This window comes from Astatotilapia calliptera, chromosome 16, assembly GCF_964374335.1.
Source record: "Astatotilapia calliptera chromosome 16, fAstCal68.1, whole genome shotgun sequence".
In the NCBI taxonomy this organism is placed as follows: Eukaryota; Metazoa; Chordata; class Actinopteri; order Cichliformes; family Cichlidae; genus Astatotilapia; species Astatotilapia calliptera.
In genome coordinates, this window is record NC_137437.1 from 21,981,229 (window position 1) to 22,000,061 (window position 18,833).

The 18,833-nt window shown below is 39.5% G+C and overlaps 1 protein-coding gene across 2 annotated transcripts in view; it reads right to left on the reverse strand.

Annotated features, from left to right (window-relative positions):
• Positions 1-17,950, reverse strand: part of slc4a10b (solute carrier family 4 member 10b) — a 33,516-nt gene extending 15,566 nt beyond the window's left edge. The window contains exons 1-7 of one of the 2 annotated variants that reach the window (XM_026144993.2): positions 17,763-17,950; positions 16,685-16,726; positions 12,204-12,285; positions 3,765-3,920; positions 3,514-3,652; positions 2,921-3,081; positions 2,587-2,772 (exon numbers count right to left, since the gene is read on the reverse strand). In XM_026144993.2, the coding sequence (XP_026000778.2) occupies positions 2,587-2,772; positions 2,921-3,081; positions 3,514-3,652; positions 3,765-3,920; positions 12,204-12,285; positions 16,685-16,726; positions 17,763-17,810 (814 nt within the window). In that variant the 5' untranslated portion in view covers positions 17,811-17,950. Of the gene's footprint in view, positions 1-2,586; positions 2,773-2,920; positions 3,082-3,513; positions 3,653-3,764; positions 3,921-12,203; positions 12,286-15,854; positions 16,024-16,684; positions 16,727-17,762 lie in introns of those variants that run through there. The other variant, XM_080291103.1, reaches the window with a different exon arrangement.
• Positions 17,951-18,833: the final 883 nt, after the last annotated feature.

The following is an 18,833-nucleotide window of genomic DNA, read 5'->3' on the forward strand; positions in this document are numbered from 1 at the left end:
TACACCTTGCTAGTACTAGACAGGATCCCATCCATCCATCCATTCGCGTCCACTTATCCTTTTCAGGGTCGCTGGAGCCTATCCCAGCTGTTATAGGGCGAGAGGCGGGGTACACCCTGGACAGGTCGCCAGTCTGTCGCAGGGCCAACACACAGAGACAGACAACCATTCGCACTCACATTCACTCGCACATTCACACCTAGTGGCAATTTGGATTGACCAATTAACCTATCCCCACTAAGTGCATGTCTTTGGACGGTGGGAGGAAGCCGGAGTACCCGGAGAGAACCACGCAAACACGGGGAGAACATGCAAACTCCACACAGAAAGACCCTGGCATGATGGTGGAATTAAACTCAGGACCTTCTTGCTGTGCGGCAACAGTGCTAACCACCGTGCCACCGTGCTTAGACAGGATCCCATTTTGCCTTAAATACTACAGTATCGTGGCATAGTTTCAACAAATTGCTGGTAATATTATGCCAAGATTTTGGTTGATATTGATATGATATCGTCACACAGTTACTGTTGTCCATCCATGATGAGATTCTCCTGTTCCACCACATTCAAAAAGGTTCTCTGTTGGATTGTGATTAGTGACTGTGGAGGTCATTTGAGTACAATAAACTCTGTGTCATCTTCAAGAACCCAATTTAAGTTTATTTTAGCTTGGTGACATAGTGACCAACCGTCACCATGTCATAAAGACAATGGACACAGTCAGTAACAATACTCAGGTAGTCTGTGGCATTTAACAATGACCAGATACCAGAGGGCATAAAGTCAAAACCAGAAAATATCCTCCACACCATTACACCACCAACAGCAGCGATTTTTGAACCACTGATAAAAAGCAGGATGGAGCTATGCTTTCATATTGTTAATGTCAAATTCTCCCTCTGCCATCTGTATGTCGCAGCAGAGGTCAAAGTCCTCATAGCAGACCATTTTCCAGTCTTCTATTGTCTAATTTTGGTGAGTATGTGTAAATTCTGGCCCTGCTTTCCTGTTTTTAGATAACAGGAGTGGCACTCGATGTGGTTTTCTGCTGCTGCAGTTTATCTGCTTCAAGGGCTGACATATTTTTTGTATTCAGACATGCTCTTCTGCATACCTGGTTGTAACAAGTGATCATTTGACTTACTGTTGCCTTCAGAGCAACTCAGAGCAGCTCAACAAGAAGACAGGATATGGATATTTTCTCTCTTTCACACTCTGTAAAGGCGTTAGATATTTGTGTGGGAAAATCCCAGTACATCAGCAGTTTCAGAAACACTCAGACCAGCCCATCTGGTATCAATCTTATTATTGTCACATTCAAAGTCACTTAAATTGTCTTTCTCTCTCATTCTGATGCTTGTTTTGAACTTCAACATGTCAATCATGTCTGTTGCTGCCACATGTTAACGAAAAACTGAACAGCTAATGATGGCGACCATCTGAGTTTATACTTTAACTGAAAACATAAAATCTGAACAAAACTTAGTAAATGATGAAGTATTTGAATGCAAATATTAATTATTCAATAAATTGTTAAAAGCTGAATTACTTCTGTTTTATTGTTCAGTTGGATATCTATTAATGAACTGCTTTGTAACTAGTTTCATTACGCTCCGTGGTCACCTACACTTATTAGCTGATTAATTTCATTAAATAAAGGCAAATGAGGATGATCACACAGAGATAAGTACAACTTTCTGGAGCAATTATTGATTTAAAAAATGAATTTCAGCAGTGTTGCTGTCTAAAAAAATCCATGCTCATCAACGTGATCACTGCCAAGCTGCCTGACAGGTTTGGCCTAATTTCTGTATTCATTAAACAGCAGGGTCAAAAATTAACACTAATTATAGTGTCTAATACACTCACAATACATGACGTGGAGCTTATCTCAGATTGTTGCTTTAAAACGGCCTGTTAAAATAAAACAACACTGAGAACACCCTCAAATGAGAAAATCTTTGAACAAACAGTTTGGTTTGTTCTGTAACTAATTTAGTGATCTGGGATTCTGGCAAACCTTAAGCTTATAAAATGTAGCTGGCAAAGATAGTGGAAAATAGAGCTTCCAGTTACTAAATTCAGCCCAAAATTCAATCAAATAGTTTTTGCACCATGAAGACCAATATTAACATTTTTTATACAGCCTATTAAACATTTTCTTTTCAATCTTCTCTTTAACTTAACTGTTTCTGTCTACCAAAATTATCTATTTTGAGTTGCCAGTCATGAGAGTTGCCAACATAAATCACAAGAAGCCTCTCTGCAATGTGTTTTTTGAGTAAAAGCTAGTAAAGGGGCAAGGGCATAGTGTATAAACCAGCACCTGTTCACTTGAGTGGGGCTGTGGCAGGTGGGTGGGCAGATTGTGGACAGAATGAGGAATGAGCAAAAGATGGAAATATGCACAAGTTAAGACCATATGTATTAAAGACACATACACATATTGCACATTCACAAATTATACACACTAGAACACTTCCAACAGTTGGTATAAGGCAACATGTTGTGACCACTTTAACTAAAGAGTGATTCTTTCTTTTTAGAATATTATTTTATAGGAGACAGACGCTTAGGTTTTCTCACCATTTTTATCCAGATGAAGCTCAGATGTTTTCCGGCCAATGTCAGCGATGGAGCGTACAAGTGGCAGGCGATTAGCCAGCTTCTTCTGGTTCTGGTGATGGTGCTGCTTCAGTAGTGTTTCACGCACTTTCTTTCTGAGCTCATCTCCCAGTGGTGAGTACAACTCCTGGTGGTCTAAGACCATGTCTAAGATAGACAAACGCAAGCTGATGCATTCAGTTTCTTGCACTTAAATCTTGAGCAAATGATTAATAAACCCATATTTATACATTGAAAATAGTTACAAATTTTCCCAAAAAGTAAAATTTCTTGAAAACAGAATTCAAGTCATTACCTGCAATCTCTTCAATGGTACTTGCCCTCATATCGAGCAGCACGGTGCTGTTGATAATGCAGCAGCGCAGCTCAAACAAACTGTGAAGAGACAGCGTTGCTACGTAGGGCTTGCTCCATCGTTCCCCTCCATCCTCAACATCCTCCTCAAACTTCAGCCACCTGCAACAGGAATTTGAGTTCCTGTCAGGAGAGGCCAACAGACCACAAACTGGCAGGCCATCTGTTCTAGCTGCAGTAACAACACTTATTCATTCTAGGTCCCTCTCTGCTCACGTATAAGTCATATATTTCTCTCTAAAATGTACTTTTTTAGTCTCCTTCTTTACTGCTTTTCTTTAGTGTATATCTCTTTAAATAACATGTCAGATTTACCATGTCAACAGAGATCCATAATCTTTGATACATACAAGAAAAGACATCTTAACATCAACAACCATTGCAGACATAAATGAATTTAAAAATGCGCCACAATTGCAGCTATGAATTGCAGTTACTTAATTTAGTGAACACAAAAACATCAGTGTAAGTGGATATTTTTAATCAGAGCTTTCAGCGAGGACCTTGTAGATAATGTGTCCATGTTGACAGTACCTGGCACTTTCCCTCCACTCCGAATCCTCTCCTTCCCTCACACAGATCTCATCCATCTCCGTGAAGAGATCATGAGGAATGTGCTCCTCATCATCATCCTCTGTACCCAGCAAGAACTGCACTCTTTGGGACGGAGTATCTAGAAACGCAGTGGATTCAAATAATTGGTACAAACTGAGATTAACTGTAGCCAAGATCCTATGGTTATTACAAAGTAATAACTAGCTGCTTTAAAGCAATAATGTCTGTACCATAAATCGGAGACTCTCTACCCTCCACCAAGGTGCGGACTCGCTCCTTGCTTCGCCTCCTGCTGTACTTGTTTCCATGGTGGCGGTGCCGGCGATGGCTGCGGTGTCTGGTACTGCCCAAAGGGACGTGGACCCCAATGTAGAGAGTCCTGTGACCTGGGGACAAACATGATTAAAGACTATAAAATACACTCACTCTGCCCAGGTTAAATGCTACTTCTGTGTGTTAATCCATTCATCCTGCGTATTTTTATTTTATTCGAACGCATGGCTCAGACAGATAAGATGTAATCACGTAATGGCTACTGCCGCCAGGCCACACTGAGCATTAACTCGGGGTCAGCAAGGGGCAACTTCCAAGCCTGAAAAATGAAAAATGAAGCACCAAAAAGGTCAACGGCGACTCGTGGCTTCCATCCTAAATAGTCTAAATTTAAAAGCATGTTTACAGTCTGATGTTTTGAGTTGTGTGAGTCCTTGTGTTTTGTTTCCCCTCATTGTGTTTTATTCCATCATGTTTCCCCAGCCCGTCACGTCTGTGCTCTCCCTCGTGTTCCCTCGTGTTCCCTCGTGTTCCCTCGCTCCCTCTCGTCTGCCTCTCCTCCACTCCCACATCATCTTTCGTGTTTTATCGTGAAGGTCCCATGTTTTCATGTTCATTCTGTTCAGTATAGCTTCCCCTATCTCGTTATGATTATTCGTGTCAGCCGTGTTCCCCGTGTGCTCCCAGGTCCCTCTTTATCTTTCTGTGTATTCATGTCAGAGTCTCCCTCAGTGCTGTGTTGTGTCCTCCCTCATAGCTGTGTGACCTCACTGTGTTTCCTGTGTGAATTAGTATTTCCCGGTTTAGTTTTGTATTGTTGTGTATCGCCTTTTTCCCACTCAGCAAATAAAGCTGTATTTTGAGTTTAAGCCCTGTTTCCAATAGTTTGCTTTTGGGTCCTTCTCCTGCCTGCTCACAGCCGGTTGACTACCAGAATACTAAAAAGCACAACCAGACGCACTTCCACAGATTGGACACAATCGCTACATTGGTGTAAAACTGCAATCAGCAGTGTCTGTTTGTGTTTAACAATTTTTAAAAAGAAACTGTGGTTTGAGAAGATTATTTTTCTTTGACCTTTTTGCTCAAACATTTAGTCATCAGATATTTAACAGCAGATAGTTCTTTTCATCCACAGATTGCAGAAAAACCACAATAATCCAGTGACACTTAAATGGAAAAGCCTTCTTTATCTGATGTATTATTAATTATTATTTCAGCCCAGTTCATCGTGATCTCTTCAGGCGCCTGCAGATTTCTGTGTAACTATTATGTAATGCGCTAATGTCATACTTGGTACATAAAAACGTTACCTAACTCGACAAGCAGTTAAGTCATTAATGATACATGAACCAGAATGAATCTGTGTCCAAATTAGCTTAAAACAGAGTTGTGAATATTAAAGCAAGTATACTGTATGCCTGTTACTTCTTATTTCTTCTGCTTCTGCTTTAGTATATATTTTTTCCAGGTGTACTGTAAAAATGTATTCCCTTTACTCCTTAATGACAGATGGGAAGGTATCGACTGTTTGCTCCTCCTGTAACATGTCAGCATGCCCCTGATCATAGCAGGAGGCAAACTGAGTGCTAGAACTGAATCTTGTGTCTGATTAGCTTCACCTGTTTTTAGTGGTTTCTAGTATCTGTATAACTGCAGTAAGATTTTGGTTTGCATTGAGTCGAGGCGTGGAGGGTTAAAGGTTTGGCGGCCTAAGGATCTGGTTTTGTTGACTTCAATGAGTGATGACTTCCAGCTTGCACTGGCGTGATTTGAAGCTGGGTGTGAAGCAGATGGGTTGAGAATTAGCACCTGAGTCGATGTCTGAGGCAATGGTTCTCAGTTGGAAAAGGGTGGAGTGCCCATTTCAAGTTAGTCAAACAATAATGTAGACTGTATTTTGGATAAAAGCTGCAGGTTTTGCCTTTTTCACTTTCATTTTGTAAAATGCAAAAATTAAATGTAACTTTGCAAAACAATAACAAAAATAAATACTAAAAATTATTTAAATGGCATTAATTATATAACTGAGAATACTTTAAGAAGAAATGTTAGGCTGTCGTTATTATTATTTTGTTTATATATTTGTTACTTACAGTGAATTATCAGGGAACACAGAGAGCATGAGGTAGTATGAGAGTCTTCTAAATCAGTTAAATGTATTTCTATAACTTTCTGACTTTGTGTTATATGTTTTCTTGCAGTTACCTAGTAATGAGGTAATACCTGGTGATACTGGGCCCTCTGTGAATTTGTGATGCCTCACTGTTGATTCATGTCTGCTTTCTTTTTTATCTTTTAAATGCTAACCAAGCCTGAGTGGTAGCAGGTTATATAATCAGATTTCAAACTAGACAGGATTATATAATCAGATTATTTTTAAGTGATAATAGGCCCTTCTTAGATTTGAGGGGGAAAATGTGCATCAAAATTATAACTACACTGTCAAAGATTATTCAGCTACATGTTCATTATGGAAACAATTTGCCAGGTTGCCAATTTTCTTAGTTAAACAAAGGAAGAAGAAACAAGGGTTACATTAAAATAATAATAATAATAATAATAATAATAATAATGATAATAATAATAATAATAATAATAATAATAATAATAATAATAATAATGACCATTTTAAAAAACAAAACAATAAAACTGTAATAAATTAATGGAAAAGTTTTTTTGGTTGGTGGATTTGTAATACTCTAGTACGTAAAATGCATATTAATTCCACTGATAAATATAGATGACTATAAATATTGTGACCTGGTCCATTTTAGCATACGGTGCAATATATTGCATTATTTATTTTGCGATAAAATTACAACAGTACATTTCAAAGTAATCCAATGATTGTACTGTACAGTATATGTACCGTCCTGCTTACAGCTACACCTCTTTTCTTTATAGTTTGCTGTGAAAATTGTACCATGTAACCATAAATGGACAGTATATAAAACAAAAACAGAATTTTGTTTCTAACAAGCTTGAAGTTCAATCATTTTACAGCCACCTTTGTTGTATTTTATTTAAATAGTCTTCAGGAATCGTTCATCAGGCTACCTGTAGGTCAAATGTATTTATATAGCACTTTTTTTTAAGTTGGTGAAATCCAATATATACAAAAGATAATAAATTAAAATAATAATAAGATTTACATGTGGGTGCCAGTTTAGTTCAGTGGGTGAGCAGGTTGCATGCTACAGTGGGATGCAAAAGTTTGGGCAACCTTGTTAATAGTCATTATTTTCCTGTATAAATTGTTGGTTGTTACATTAAAAAATGTCCATTAAATATATCATATAGGAGACACACACAGTGATATTTGAGAAGTGAAACTAAGTTTATTGGATTTACAGAAAGTGTGCAATAATTATTTAAACAAAATCAGGCAGGTGCATAAATTTGGGCACCACAAAAAAAGAAATATTTGGTAGATCCGCCTTTTGCAGAAATTACAGCCTCTAAACGCTTCCTGTAGGTTCCAATGAGAGTCTGGATTGTGGTTGAAGGTATTTTGGACCTTTCTTATTTACAAAACATCTCCGGTTCATTCAGGTTGGATGGCTTCCGAGCATGGACAGCTCTCTTTAACTCACACCACAGATCTTCAGTAATATTCAGGTCTGGGGACTGAGATGGCCATTCCAGAACGTTGAACTTGTTCCTCTGCATGAATGCCTTAGTGGATTTTGAGCAGTGTTTCGGGGCGTTGTCTTGTTGAAAGATCCAGACCCAGCGCAGCTTCAGCTTTGTCACTGATTCCTGGACATTGGTCTCCAGAATCTGCTGATACTGAGTGGAATCCATGTGTCCCTCAACTTTGACAAGATTCCCAGTCCCTGCACTGGCCACACAGCCCCACAGCATATACACTGAACAAAAATATAAACGCAACACTTTTGTTTTTGCTCCCATTCCCCATGGGATGGACGTAGAGACCTAAAATTCATTCCAGATACACAATATAACCATCCCTCCCAAACAGTGGTCACAAATCAGTCCAAATGTGTGGTAGTGGGCACATCTGCTATATTGAGATAATCCATCCCACCTCACAGGTGTGCCACATCAGGATGCTGATCTGACATCATGAGTAGTGCACAGGTGTACCTCAGACTGCCCACAACAAAAGGCCACCCTGGAATGTGCAGTTTTGTCTCACAGCAAAATGCCACAGATGCCACAAGCAATGAGGGAGCGTGCAATTGGCATGCTGACAGCAGGAATGTCAACCAGATCTGTCGCCCGTGCATTGAATGTTCATTTCTCAACCATAAGCCGTCTCCACAGGCGTTTCAGAGAATATGGCAGCACATCCAACCGGCCTCACAACCGCAGACCTCGTGTAACCACACCAGCCCAGGACCTCCACATCCAGCAGGTTCACCTCCAAGATCGTCTGAGACCAGCCACCCAGACAGCTGCTGGAACAATTGGTTTGCACAACCAAACAATTTCTGCACAAACTGTCAGAAACCGTCTCAGGGACGCTCAACTGCATGCCCGTCGTCCTCATCGGGGTCTTGACCTGACTCCAGCTCGTCGCCGTAACAGACTTCGATGGCGTCTGGCACGTTGGAGAGGTGTGCGCTTCACGGATGAATCATGGTTCACATTGTTCAGGGCAGATGGCAGCTGAGTCCCAGTTCTTGCATGGCCAGCACACTCACCGGACATGTCACCCATTGAGCATGTTCGGGATGTGCTTGACCGGCGTATACGACAGCGTGTACCAGTTCCCACGAATATCCAACAACCTCGCACAGCCATTGAAGTGGAGTGGACCAACATTCCACAGGCCACAATTGACAATCTGATAGACTCCATGCGACGATGTGTTGCACTGCATGAGGCAAATGGTGGTCACACCAGATACTGACCGGTTCTGGGTCCCCAGACCCCCGATAGCGCAAAAAACTGCACATTCCAGGGTGGCCTTTTGTTGTGGGCAGTCTGAGGTACACCTGTGCACTACTCATGATGTCAGATCAGCATCCTGATGTGGCACACCTGTGAGGTGGGATTATCTCAATATAGCAGATGTGCCCACTACCACACATTTGGACTGATTTGTGACCACTGTTTGGGAGGGATGGTTATATTGTGTATCTGGAATGAATTTTAGGTCTCTACGTCCATCCCATGGGGAATGGGAGCAGTAACAAAGGTGTTGCGTTTATATTTTTGTTCAGTGTAGAACCACCACCATATTTTACTGTAGGTAGCAGGTGTTTTTCTTGGAATGCTGTGGTCTTTTTCCTCCATGCATAACGCCCCTTGTTATGCCCAAATAACTCAATTTTCGCTTCATCAGTCCACAGCACCTTATTCCAGAATAAAGCTGGCTTGTCCAAATGTGCTTTAGCATACCTCAAGCGACTCTGTTTGTGCTGTGGGCGGAGAAAAGGCTTCCTCTGCATCACTCTCTGTGTAAAGTGCGCCGAATGGTTGAACGATGCACAGTGACTCCATCTGCTGCAAGAGGATGTTGTAGGTCTTTGGTGCTGGTCTGTGGGTTGACTCTGACTGTTCTCACCATTCGTCGCTTCTGTCTATCCGAGATTTTTCTTGGTCTGTCACTTCGAGCCTTAACTTGAACTGAGCCTGTGGTCTTCCATTTTCTCAATATGTTCCTAACTGTGGAAACAGACAGCTTACATCTCTGAGACAGCTTTCTGTATCCTTCCCCTAAACCATGATGGTGAACAATCTTTGTCTTCAGGTCATTTGAGAGTTGTTTTGAAACCCCCATGTTGCTACTCTTCAGAGAAAATTAAAAGAGCAGGGAAACTTACAATTGACCCCCTTAAATACTCTTTCTCATTATTGGATTCACCTGTGTATGTAGGTCAGGGGGTCACTGAGCTTACCAAGCCGATTTGAGTTCCAATAATTAGTTCTAAAGGTTTTGGAATCAATAAAATGACAACAGTGCCCAAATTTATGCCCGTGCCTGATTTTGTTTAAATAATTATTGCGCACTTTCTGTAAATCCAATAAACTTCATTTCACTTCTCAAATATCACTGTGTGTGTCTCCTATATGATATATTTAACTGACATTTTTATTGTAACAACCAACGATTTATACAGGAAAATAATGACTATTAACAAGTTTGCCCAAACTTTTGCATCCCACTGTATATGTCCCGAGTGCAGCCGCAGGGAGTCATGTCCGACTCGTGGCCCTTCGTAGTGTGTCTTTCCCCAGTGTTCTGTCTATTTTCACTGCTACACTATCCAATAAAGTCACAAATGCTAAAAAATTAATTAATTAATTAATTAATTAATTAATTAATTAATTAATTAAAAAGATTTAAATGTGTCTGAGCAGTGCAGATGTGTAGTGTAGTGGTAGATTATTCCATAGATGTAGTGCTGTGCTGCAAAAGCGTGATCACCTCTCTGTTTTAATCTAACAGAGCAACTGGTTAGATAACCTCAGAACTCTTCCAGGTGTTTAAGTGTGAAGTATTTCAACAGACATTTCAAAGCTTTTCTTTCAATGTTGATTGCCATTGGTTCTGTTCTCTGTCAAGATGATCCTACACTGCTTCAGCAATATTGAGGTTCAGGCTCTGGGGAGGCCAATCCATGACTGATGGTGTTCCACAGTGTTTTTCTGTCCAGGTATGCTTGTACTGTACTGGCAGTGCGTTTGAGACCATTTTCATGCTGTTAATCAGATGCTTTCCTGATGTTGCTGCATGGTGGATCAAAGTCTGCAAACTTTGACAGCACTTTTCCACATTTATAATTTCAGTATTTTTAACGAGATCCCCAACTCAACTGGCTGAAAATGTAGCTCTAAACTTTGAGAGTGCCTTCAACATGTTTTACAGATGCCTATTATGACCTCCCCTGCACATACTAATGATGATTTGAACCAAAAATTCAATTCACAAGACCTGTTACACTGATTTTAAGACCAATTCTTGTGTAATTTAACATTCCTTGGTCTTTTCTGCCTGTTTCTCTTCCTTAAGAATGGATTCTTGACAGCTATACCCTTCCAGTGAGACCACTTCTGAACATTAAATGGACCAACTGAAAGGCCAGATCAGTCTCTGAGGTCTGTTGTCGGTCTTTGCTGCATTTTTTGGTCATGATTCTCAGATACGGCTCTAGATCATTTTTAGGCCTCCCCCTGTTGTCTTCCATTTCTCCAGTTTTTTCAGATTTTTTAAAGAAACACTGCAAACTATCCCAAGATATGCCAAGTTTTTTATGTTTTATAGCTTTAATAGTATTTGGGGAATCATGCACAAAAACACTATTTTATATGTCAAACTTTGTTATCTTTGGCACTTTTTATAGATTCAGCTAAAGAAATTTAAACAACTGATTTGTTTTTGTGACAAAATGCCTAAAGATACTATTTCAAACTGGTTCTTTACTAAGTTGTCTATTATGTGTAGACACAACATTGGTTCACCCCCAGAGTTAGGTACCAATTTTACTTAGGTTCCTTTTTTTAATGTTTCTGAAAATTGTCAGGCATAAACACTGAAAATAAGTGTAAATGCAGTAAATGTTGTATCTCCTTGTGGAAGTATAAAACAGCAATCATGGAGAGCGAGACAGTAGAGGAGAGAAAGAGATAGAGAGAGTCTGTGTTTGTACTCGAGTCAGCCCACTCAGTTCACTGCAGAACAACACAGGGTTGCATGTATATACAGTGTGCTCTGGAATGACTGTTGAAGCTATTCCTAGATGCTACATATATGAAAAACACAAGTAATTAATTAAGCTATTCTGTTATGAATATTGTTGTTCTGAAGCACTTTACAGTAACATCAAACTGTTTTTCAGTTCAGTTTATTTTTGATTTTATATTCCACTTTGGTTTCATAGAAATGTATATTTAAAGAAAGAGTGTAATTATTTTTACTATTATTTATATATTGAAAGAATACTTCTACATTAAGTATGTATGTGCTGTTTTAACATAAAACACACAAATAAAAGAGAATACTCCCGTTTACCAATATATATATGTCAAAAATAACTGTGATAACGTGCTAAACAAAATAGATTTTTAAGCTCCAACCTGCTAATTGTAATTCACTTTCACAGAAAAGAGAATCTGTAACGTTTTGATCATCTGTTTCTGCAGATATAGACAGTGCTTGCTCCTGGCCTTTAGTGGCCCAGAGATCCCACAGTTTTTGTCTTTGTTTCGATTGTCCGTGTTTTTGGGCAATTGTTAAATTTCTAATGCAAACTCAGCTCACGCACAGTTTCTGCCTCCCACTCTGCTCTTATCTTTTAACTGTAAAAAAGCTGTCAAGAGGAAAGCAGCAGTTGGGAGGACAGAGTAGGCGGTCTCAGCTGCAGAAGCCTTTTCACTCTTTGACACTTTTGGTATTTCCCAGCACATTGTGTACATCCACGTACCTTCAAGATCTTCTTGCTCAAAGTTGGTTCTCTGCTCGGACCGCGTTCCTCCTCTGTCCACCACCGCTTCATCGTCATTTCTCTGTTAGACACGCAAATGCATGCACAAATACAAATTCAGCATTATGAACATCATTCTAAAGCACACTCATACAGTGTTACACCAACAACTGGAAGAAACATCATCCTGCAATATGCCGGCGTATCCCGACTCAACATAGCATGAAATAAAATGTTTGTTGACCTGGTGCTCCCTTGCAGAACATTATGAACAAACACATTATCCAACTGAACGGTGCAGCTGCCATGGAAACTAATTGCACTTTTTTATCTTGGAAAGGAAAGAGTATGATCTTAGTCCAAACAGAAAGCTTCTCACAATGCGAACAATAATTTACCCACCCACAAAGAAAGTTTTACTTTTGTTCAAGATGTCTCCTTTGTGGTGACTTGGAACTGAGTTCAAAGGGAGAATCACTGTTTGATTTAATTTGATCAAGTAAGCATTCCTCCTAACTGGTTGTTTATGTTAACGAAGCACATTACAGTTCATAGTTTATCCGTTGTTCAATGTCTTATAACAATACTTCGCACATTCCAAATAAATTACCCTCTCTTTGTTAAGATATTATATTTGTTTGTTTGTTTTTTTATTGCAGCAAGAACAGTTTTATGAGTAGATACAAGTTTAAAAACCCCGAGTCCTGCAATAACAATTACAAATGAAGAAGTTAGGTAACTTAAGGACTGCTCAAAAATTAAATTATGCTCAATTACACTTTTAGTCTTATACCTTACTAAAGTAGCTTTACATAGTTCCCTGTTGACCCTCGGTTCCTCCTCCTCTGAATCAAGCTACACTCTCCCTCACCTTTCCCTTCAATCCGGCTTTTCTTTTAATTGGCTGCCACTTGAAAATTTAAGTCTTGAACAGCAGATGGGTGGGGATGTTTCTGCCATAGCTGAGTGCTTCAGATGACTGTTTAAGAAATATCGCCTCTTCCTGACATCATACAGAGTTAAATGTAAACAGAAAATGGTGCAACTGAGCATTTAGAGGAGTCTGAAACCCAAGAATTTACCTCACTGTGATTACTTGAATATCCATTATTATTTCAAACTTTTAATATGAGCAAAAACCTTAGCAACAATTTAAATATTAAAATTATGAAAGAAAACACAAAATAGCATATTAAGACCCTTTCAAGACTGAGCATTTCCTACATCCTCCTGTCTTATTAACCTGCAGGTTTAAAACCATTCATACTGGACATGGATTTAGATGATTAGATTCAGATCTCAGAGAAAACCGGCAGTCTGTGGTGTGAAAGCTTATGTAATACTTGTGAAAGATAATGGAAGTGAGGAGGTGGTAAAAGGGATTCAGAAAACCTTCAAAAATCATTATTTGTCATATGAGAACAGATAGAAACCCAGTGCTTTTACCTTTTCTTTAAAAAATATTATTTGAATTTGGATTTATAAAAAAATTCTAAGCTTTGAAGGATTACACAGATGAACACCAACAGCATGAGCACTTACAGCTGAACTCTGTGTGCTCATCTGATGGATGCATAACCACGGTACAACATAAACAAGGCGCAGGACAGAAAGGGCAAGTTTGATGTAGAGTAGGCTGAGGTCACTGACTACAACAAAACACAAAGCCCGCTCACTCCAGCTTCATGGTGGGTGGAGAGATAAAACGGTATTTCTGTCCCTGTGCTTCATGCAGATTTGTACAGGAAGTTGGCAGTACACATATTTCCTGACATGTGTCAATGTGCCAAATAAACTAAATACATGCACAAATCTGTGAAGTATTATAATGAATCTTAAAAAAATGAATTTGCACTTAAAAGATTGTTACATTTCTCAAACTCGTTCATCCAGAAACTACAACAAGAATGGGTATCTTAACAAAAAATACCAGAATCAATAGAGCCATGTAACAGGTAACAGAAGTCTACAACACCCTAAAAACTCAATAATTATTGTGTTTATAAGCATAAAGGCCAAAGTTTAGCACAAAGGTTTTTTGCAGGTTATTCATTCAGTGGGCTTAGACACATTAAACTAAAATCTAAATAGACAGATTTCTTTAAAGCAATTTTTTTGATTGAAGCACTAAAAAAAATACATTTATACATAAAATAATGAGGAATGCAACAATTTCACTGCCATTCATGGGTCTGATATTTAAATATGCTGACTTATCAGAAGTAGGCACTTTGCTACGTTGGTGTTTCTTAGTCCTGTCACAGTATTGACCAAAAGATTGAAACTCCTTTACATGCTTTGAATCTCTTGATTTAAAAAAAACCCACCAATATTAACACAGTCAATATTTTTGTCTTGATAGCTTAATACCAGCTTTTTCCGTGAGCCATCTTAACCTCCAGTAGACCGTCAGAGCATTACGATAATGAAGGGCACTGCTGTTTACAGCTGCAGAGCCACATGGGCATGCCAAGCCACGAGGCTGATGCTGTTAATCTGTCTACAAATGCACAGCTACGGATCAACATCCTGCTCAGATTAAAAGCCGGCATTTATTACTAAAACACCAGCCACATTAGTCTGTGAGATGGTATTAATGTGCATCATGTTAATGATAAATGGCAATATATGTTATTCATTGTAGGAATGTTGTATACACTGAAGCAGTGCACTATGATGTGTCTATAACCTCTATTTTGTGTGGTTTGTATGGGTTTACTGACTAAAAAGGGTGCTAAACTATAAACACAAAAACCACTGATATACTGTTGTCACCTTTTAAGGAAGCTGGGCTCACATGAGAAAAAGATCTGATCAATAAATACTATGTCAATGTGACAATCTGAAGTTTTAAAGGTGGCTATTTGAGCTTGCTTTGTTTCTTATGTGAAGCACCTTGTAAAATAAGGTTAAAAAGTCCTATATAACTAAAGGTTATTATTCATATTATTACTATTGTTATCACTTCAATTTCAGTTATAAACTGACTGGTTCCTATAAGCACATTTTACACCTGAAGCATTTAGCTCTTAAGAACAGATGCAAATATTAAAAAAACAAAAATAGTTACAATGTTGTATAGTAGTCTGATTACTTTCCAGAAACCACACCCAATGCACTCACAAAGACAGCTACTTTCAAGACTAATGATCAGCATCCACCCAGTAAAATCATGTTAAAGGCTGCTGGCACACCACACAGCTGAAGTGATATCACAGGATGTGGCACATACTTGGATCTGATCCCTACAGATGGCTGTGGCAATTTTGAATCCATCAGTGGCAGCGATATCATTAACCGCACAGGCTTTCATGTGGCACAAAATGTACTGTAATCCTTAAATGTTTCTGCTTCGAACTTCAACATCCTGTAAGAGGACACATTAGCGCCAAATCACTTTTTAACCAGAGCTGCTACGTAAGGTGTTTTGCAGCTCTGACCCCTTATTTTTGGCAGACTTTAGGTCTGCATCCATCCCCCAGCTGCAAAAAATGTTGCACTTGCCAGTTTTTAATCGGGCTTTTCCACTGATTCTGGACACACTGAAAAATCTCTGCAGCAAACTTGGGTTTTCAGCAGAGAGAAACTTCACATCAATAAAACAGTTCACATCATCAACATAAATGCCTGGCGTCATGAGCTGTAGCCTACCTGATTGTTGAAAAACCAAGGTGCCTGTTCGTTTTCAGACTGCATGAGCTCTCCCTTAGTGTCCTCTGCTATTTAATCAGTAGTGACTGAATGAAAGACAGTGTAGAAGCTGAGCTCCTGCTGCCCAGCTTCACACCATGTCTGATAAATGCTGATGCCCTTCTGCTGTGTCAAACAACTGTAATTTGTGATCGAGCATCTATCGACAGTGCCGCCACTCTGTCATCATGAGATTATCGCTGTGACATCATCAATGCTGCACAGCAGATAAACCTTGGTTTATATAGTGTCTCCTCTCTGCTTTGTATGTATATAAAGTAAAACCACAAGGTCATTGTGTTACACTCAATCCTCTTGGAGTGTTCTGCTGATCCAAGAATGAACCTGTTATCTTCTTTCACTTATGATATAGTGATAATCAAATGCAAATGATAATCAATGTAACTTTTAATAATAATGGATTGGATTTATATAGCGCTTTTCAAGGCACCCAAAGCGCTTTACAATGCCACTATTCATTCACTCTCGCATTGACACACTGGTGGAGCTTGGAGGCAAGCTACGGTTGTAGCCACGCTACGGTTGTAGCCACAGCTGCCCTGGGGCAGACTGACATATCGTGCCATCGGCCCCTCTGGCCAACACCAGTACGCAGTAGGGTAAAGTATCTTGCCCAAGAACTCAACGACCAGGACAGAGAGCCCGGGGATCAAACCGGCGACCTTCCAGTTACAGATACGCTTCCTAACCCCCTGAGCCACGGTCATTTTTATTGGCAAGTTCACCCTAACGGCATCCATCTAAGGTGTAAAACCCAAGGAACAACTCACCAGACTTCTTCGCCCAACTGAGGATCCAATGGGAGAACTGGCCTGAAAAGACATAAAGTTGCAAATAAAGTTTATTTAATAAAACACTAAATCAAATTTTTAAAGTTGAACATTTCCAAAAGCTCAACTCAGTCCTTAAATTCTTAAAACTCACTGAGTTCTGTTCAATTCTTAACTGCTGAGTGACTTTTAAGGTGAGGTTGTGACCTTACGTTTCAAAGCCAAATCTATATTTGGCTCTAAAAGTCGTATTAGAGGGTCGCAACTCCCAGCATTCAGAGAAATGGAAAAATCTGTTTTCATAATAACAGCCAGCAGATAATGACAACAAATCTCCACTAAAACGATCGGACGAGACCAATGAACACGGGTCCTCCTCCCTCTGTGAACATCCTCTATGAGATGACTTCTCCAAATGACATGCTCAAGCAGAATTTGAATGTGTGAAGACTACCTGCTTTTATTAGTGCAACTTGTAGCTATGCCTGATTTTACATTAACAAGATGAAAGTTATAATATATTTACATAATATGATGATAAAAAGTCACTTCTGTCAGAATTATGATGTATTAATAGCAACACAGCTGTCACAGCAGGGATTTACCTTACATTTGCAAAATGTTATAGCATGTTACAGCATCACTGAATTAACACAGCATCATACTGAAATTTAAAGGAGTAGCAATGAAAGCCTCCCAATGTCTGTTTCAATTCAGAAATTTTACCATCATGCCTCTGGAGATGAAGTTACATTTTGGCTCACTAAAAGGATGGATTCAATAAAATATTACGAGCTGACATACTGCCATTCCTCTTGATTGGAGTGGCAGCGTGCTTTCAGTAGATCCCTGCAGGTGAACCACAGCTCCTCAAAACTCCACAGTTAACTTAATTATTTAACCATCTGAGAGCCAAACGTTTTGAATCTGCTTCCCGATTTCTTTTTTTTTCCTGCCTCTTTTAGCAACATCTTTTTTACCAGTACTCCACGCAGTACACGCACTAAACTTGACACTAGTCCTGAAATATTAATGTACATTAGTAAATATTTGTCCCAAGACATCAGTTTCTGTTTACCGATGGCAGCAGCGGCTCTATCTGAGCACCCTGATCCGCAGTATCCATGTTCCTCTCTCAGCAGAGCAGCGTATCAGAGAGACGGAGCAGAGACCTCCGGTGCGTGTAATCCTGTCAGGTGTAGCGGTAACTGAGCTACTATCACATGTTTATATCATCGCCGCTCTGCAGCTCGCTGATGATTAGCGCTTCTCTGACGCGCTGCCTGTTCATAAAAACCACGCGCATCTCTGCCAGCTGACGCGGACGCGTCACTCTTAATATGTTTTGTCTTTTTTTTTTCAGGCACAGAGGAAAGACACCAATTGTCAGGAGATATCAAACTGTTTCCCTCCTGTTTGTTTCCAGTTTATGTCCAATTATTAGGCTACATATTCCTGTTTCAGTGTGGCTTCCAGTACTTTATGGATAAATACGAATAGCTTCATTTTTAGGCTGCAGCAGAACTCTGAGCTCTGTCTGGCCCCCTCCCCCATGCGCTACACAATATCTTACTTAAGACCAAAAAACGGGCATGAAACTGATTTAGGCCTACACACTGAAACTAGTCGCAAGTTGATTTAAATATTTAAAATAACGTTGATGATCATTTATATTTAACATTTTGAGAGTTACTTTTTCTTCTCGCCGGAGAGATCGTCGTACAAGCAGACGTGTCTTCTGGGGGATCCTGAAATGTGCGTAAGAAAAAGGAAAAGCTGTGAGTCTGTTTAGGTCTGTTAAAATTGGTGGCACTCGGGTCAAAGTCCTACCTTGATAAATACAAGATATTATGTTATTTTGTAATTTAATATGTTTGTCCATATGCTGCTAGGACAAGTGGAAGAGCAACAAAAACATACACGACAGTTTCCATTGGGGCTTGTGGTTTTGTGCCCGGTGTTGTGCCAAAAAGGGATTTCCGATGTTTCTCCGCTTTTTCATATTCGTTTTACTTATATAGGCGAATAGACTTTAGTGAACACGATATACAGAGGAGTTAGATGTAAAATAAAGAAATTACTTGTGCTGTTGTGTTACTGTTAGAACCAATCCAGTCCTTTTTGGTCACTTGAAAAATCTTCTTTTTTA